The sequence below is a fragment of the Polyergus mexicanus genome, unplaced genomic scaffold (genome assembly GCF_030449975.1).
Source record: "Polyergus mexicanus isolate NDT 795.1 unplaced genomic scaffold, iyPolMexi1.0 SCAF_12, whole genome shotgun sequence".
Lineage (NCBI taxonomy): Eukaryota > Metazoa > Arthropoda > Insecta > Hymenoptera > Formicidae > Polyergus > Polyergus mexicanus.
In genome coordinates, this window is record NW_027223332.1 from 8471709 (window position 1) to 8476315 (window position 4607).

At 32.0% G+C, this 4607-nt stretch overlaps 1 protein-coding gene across 1 annotated transcript; it reads left to right on the plus strand.

The window, feature by feature from the left end:
• Positions 1-230: 230 nt before the first annotated feature.
• LOC138938268 (UDP-glycosyltransferase UGT5-like) lies at positions 231-4607 on the plus strand. Its single transcript, XM_070305123.1, has 6 exons — positions 231-374; positions 2071-2476; positions 2570-2892; positions 3023-3242; positions 3407-3626; positions 3968-4607. Exons 1-6 carry the CDS (start codon positions 258-260, stop codon positions 4266-4268), a joined length of 1587 nt encoding a protein of 528 aa, XP_070161224.1. The 5' UTR covers positions 231-257; the 3' UTR covers positions 4269-4607.

Here is a 4607-nt window from a genome sequence, read left to right on the forward strand (position 1 = left end):
TATGCCAATCAACCATTTCTATTCTACAGAGAAAACATTATCTTGCATTAAAAATTTTATTCTTAAATCTTCTTATCTTATATGCAAATAAAGAGTAATACTAGGAGTTCTGAATAAGCCACTATCCAAGTTATCTGTTTTCTTATCTCTAAAGTTTAAGTTATCTTAAGTAATTATTTATACATACACTTCAAAATTTAAAAAGAGAAGTAGTCCCAGAACTAGTTTCAGTTTAGAGAAATCGGCGATCGTAATAGATGTGTTCGTTCTGTGAAATGTCGTTAAAGTTAATTTTAATAGTACCGATTCTATGGATTACCACTGATGCTGCTCGCATCCTTGTAGTTATTCCAGAGCCATCTTACAGTCATCAGGTTTTTTTTTAAGAATTTTATCATCTTATTGTAAAGTGATATCTCTATTACATAGGCCTTCTAAAATCTTTCTTAAGCAACGCCAACGCCGGTGCTTAAAGAACGCGTTTGTTTTTAGACATTTTCAAAATTTCGTGAATTTTTCTCAAATAAAACAAAAAAGACATTAAGCTGAATAATGGTAAAGGACTTTTCTTTTCGATTTCATCTGCTTTACCTGCACACAACCGGTGATGCGATTGACGCCAGACACCCTGTATATATATATATATGTATACATATATAAGGTTTCTAGAAATGTAAAAATTATCGCGAAAAATATTTAGGTAATACGTTTGCTGTAGGGTTAAGCGTTATATGAAAATATTTTAAACGGTACTCTTTATTAGGACACGCATCTTGAACTATGTTTAAAATTCAGTTATCTACATAGCCTTTATCCCCTTTACATCATAGAGATTTGGACGAAAAGGCGTGCTCTTGTGATGACAGATATTAAATTCTTTACTTACGTTGGTTTATGGATAAAGAAGATGAGTAAAAATTTTAGCGTATTTACGGATATATTGTACTTATCGCAAAGATATTTTTCAATCAAAATCTAAAATTCCTTCTTATGACCTTTCTTTATTATTTTTAAATATTTCGATAAGAGATATCCTTGCATTATATCAATATATCTTAATTATCCGATTGAGAAATTGAGAAAATATACTTTCTAAAAAAATATACTTTCTAAAATATCACTCATCAGCATGACTTAACTATTTGTAAATTAATTTCATTGCAATAACTATCTATGCGTACACACTATATATATATATATATATATATATATATATATATATATATATATATATATATTTGTCTGTGTTCTTCTTTATCTTTTTTATTCATAAACTTTATAAGGCTTGACTTAAAAAATTTTTCTTAAAACGCCGAATAAATCATGCTAATAAAAGTAATAATTAGAAAAAAAATATATCTTAAACCGTATAGACTTTTATCGTTTAAGATATGAGAGATGTAATTTTATTATTAAATCAATCACGAATCTTTAAAACTGTTCTTCTTCTTATAAAGAATAATATACCTTTTTTTCTCACTGTAATAAAATACAAATACAACTTTGTATATTATCGTTATTAAAGAAATTATCACTATTAACACAATATATCATCGACGGATACACACGTGACGATGACGTTGTTGACTATGACAGCACAGACACAGAAATTTTTCAAATATATTATATAATCACAAAAGTTCCATAATTTTTTTCTACAAAATATCAATATTATATTATAAATGCATATTGCAATTATATTGTAATTATAAGTCTTAAATATATCGTGTATCTCGTGACTATTATTTATGTAGTTGCAGAAAGATTCGTAATTGATTTAATAATAAAATTACATCTCTCATATCCTACACGATAAAAGTCTATACATTTTAAGATATATATTTTTTTTAATTATGCCTTTTATTAGCATGATTTATTCGGCGTTTTGAGATAAATTTTATAAATCATGGCTTATGAAGTTTACAAGTAAAAAAGATAAATAAGAACACAAATAAACATGTATATATGGTGTGTACGCATAGATAGTTACTGCAATGACATTAATTTACATATAGTTAAATCATAAATATTAAGTGTTATAATTATACTGATGTTCGCGGCTTTGTGTAGGTGGCCTTCAGACCGTTAACCGTGGAACTGGCGCGAAGAGGTCACGAGCTGACTGTTTTCACGCCGATCCCCATAAATGATCCGACTCTTCAAAATTTCACCGAGGTGAAATTGGATTATTGCTCTTACAAAATGATCGATTCATTTGACGTCTTAGGATTAGCTAAATTAGGGGTATGGCCGATTCTGGACGACTTTTATCGACGTAACGAAAAAATGACTGATAGTGCGCTATCCAATCCCGTCATGCAGCAACTGATATCGTCCAATAGCACCAAAAAATTTGACTTAATAATCGTCGAATACCTGTTTTACGATGCGTTTTACGCACTATCGTATCGCTTCAACGCACCGCTGATCGGACTCACGTCGATACCAATTATGGCTCTTCATCATTACACATTCGGTATGTTTAATCGAATGTATAGGTTCGTGCGTATCTATGTGTGACATATGTACAATTACGTCCACTATTATAATTGTGTTTCTCGTGTCGCAGGAAATCCCATATTGTGGGCTTATTTGCCGGATTTGTTGGCGAATACTTTGGACGAAGATATGAATTTGGCGGACCGTTTTCTTAACGCGTACTATTACATTCGTCAAATATACTGGCATCGATATACGATTATACCCGTGCAGGAGAAGATGGTGAGAAAACATTTTGGGGACAACATGCCGCCCGCTCATGAGCTTGTCTCGAATATGGACTTGCTTCTGGCAAATTTTCATCCTTTTCTTTACCCACACGCGAACGTTCCTGGGATCATTTCCATAAAAGGATCTCGTCAAATTAATCAGAGGAATCAGAGTTTACCACAAGTACGTATAAGCCAAGCAATGCAAATAAAAATGTCGTCTGTTAATGACATAATATGTTGCAAGCAAATGTTGCAACATAAAGTTGAATTTGAGTAAAGTTAATTGAAACAAAACGCGCGTATTTTTGCAGGATCTGAAAAAGATATTGGACGACGCGAAGGAAGGGTGTATATATTTCAGTTTAGGCTCAAACATAAAAGGTAGATTTCTATTTGGCAAAAGACTTGCCATATTTCTGGAAACATTCAAAAAATTACCCTATAGAGTATTGTGGAAGTATGAGTCCGATCTCCTGGATCAACCAAACAACGTCATCACGAGAGAATGGTTGCCGCAGCATGCAGTTCTAGGTTTGTTTTCATCGCGCGAAAACTCTGTACAGAATATCGTATACATGATAGAAGAATTAGATTTTGTTAACAATTCTTTTACGTTCTCTAACATAAAAAAAAATAATTTACAAAAACAAGAGAACTATCGATTATATAAAAGTTCCCGGTTTTTATTTTATTAGCACATCCGAACGTACGGCTCTTCATGTATCAAGGAGGTTTACAAAGTACCGAAGAAACGATGGAGAATGGAGTACCCGTGATTGGCTTCCCCGTTTTTGCCGATCAACATTATAACGTAAAACAATTGGAGAATCATGGAGCGGGAAAAAAACTTATCATCACCGACGTGAACGAAGACAAGCTCACAGAGGCCATAATTGAGGTCATTACAAATTCCAGGTAAGTTTTTTTTGTTATCCTTTTTTAAAAAATATATGTGTGTCCATATTTATCAATATCCCGAAATTTTACTTTTAATTTCGATATTTGAATTTTTAATCTAACATCTTGATATTTTAAACGGTCAGATCATTTCTTTTTAAATTATTTAAACTACAGTTTTATCGAAATTGTTTATTTACTGCCTATTCGAGATACAAAAGTGCTCAATTTCTATATAAGTTAAGCCTATCGAAATTCTCTATAGAATCCATAAACGTGAGAAAATTGAAATTGAAAATAGAAGCAATTTTTGGGATGTTAGAGCGATTAATCCGTGTGTGCTATCTCTCTGCTTTCAGTTACAAAAATAACATGCTGAAACTGCGCGACCTGCTGCATGATTTGCCGTACGATCCGTTGAACAATGTTATTTGGTGGGTCGAGCATGTCATACGTCACAAAGGAGCCCGGCACCTTCGGAACAAGTCGCGAGATATGCCCTGGTACAAGACTCAACTATTGGACATGCAAGCGATTGTGCTCATATCACTTGCCCTCTTTGCATACATCATTGTAGTGATTACACGTCTCATTTTTCGAATTGTCAAACTAATGCTCACACGGACAAAACCAATATCCAGCACGAAGAAGCAACAATAGACATCTTTAGTGTAAATTATAATGAAAAAATGTCTTTGTACTTTCTCGAAAAAAAATAAACTTATGTTAATAAAATAAAATAAAAATGTTACTTGTAACATCCTTACCGTTACGGTTACTTTTTTTCGGTAACAATCGTTACTTTTTTCTGTTTGTAACGGTAACGGTAACGTCGTTACATTTTTACAGTAACGGTAACGAACTGGCAATGAATATTGGAATACATTCTTAATAATATCAATATTTCTCATATCAATATTAAAAAACAATGTTTGATAAAAATTTTCGACAAAATTGAAATTCGTAAATTACAATTTAAATTCCTAAAGATAAGTGTAT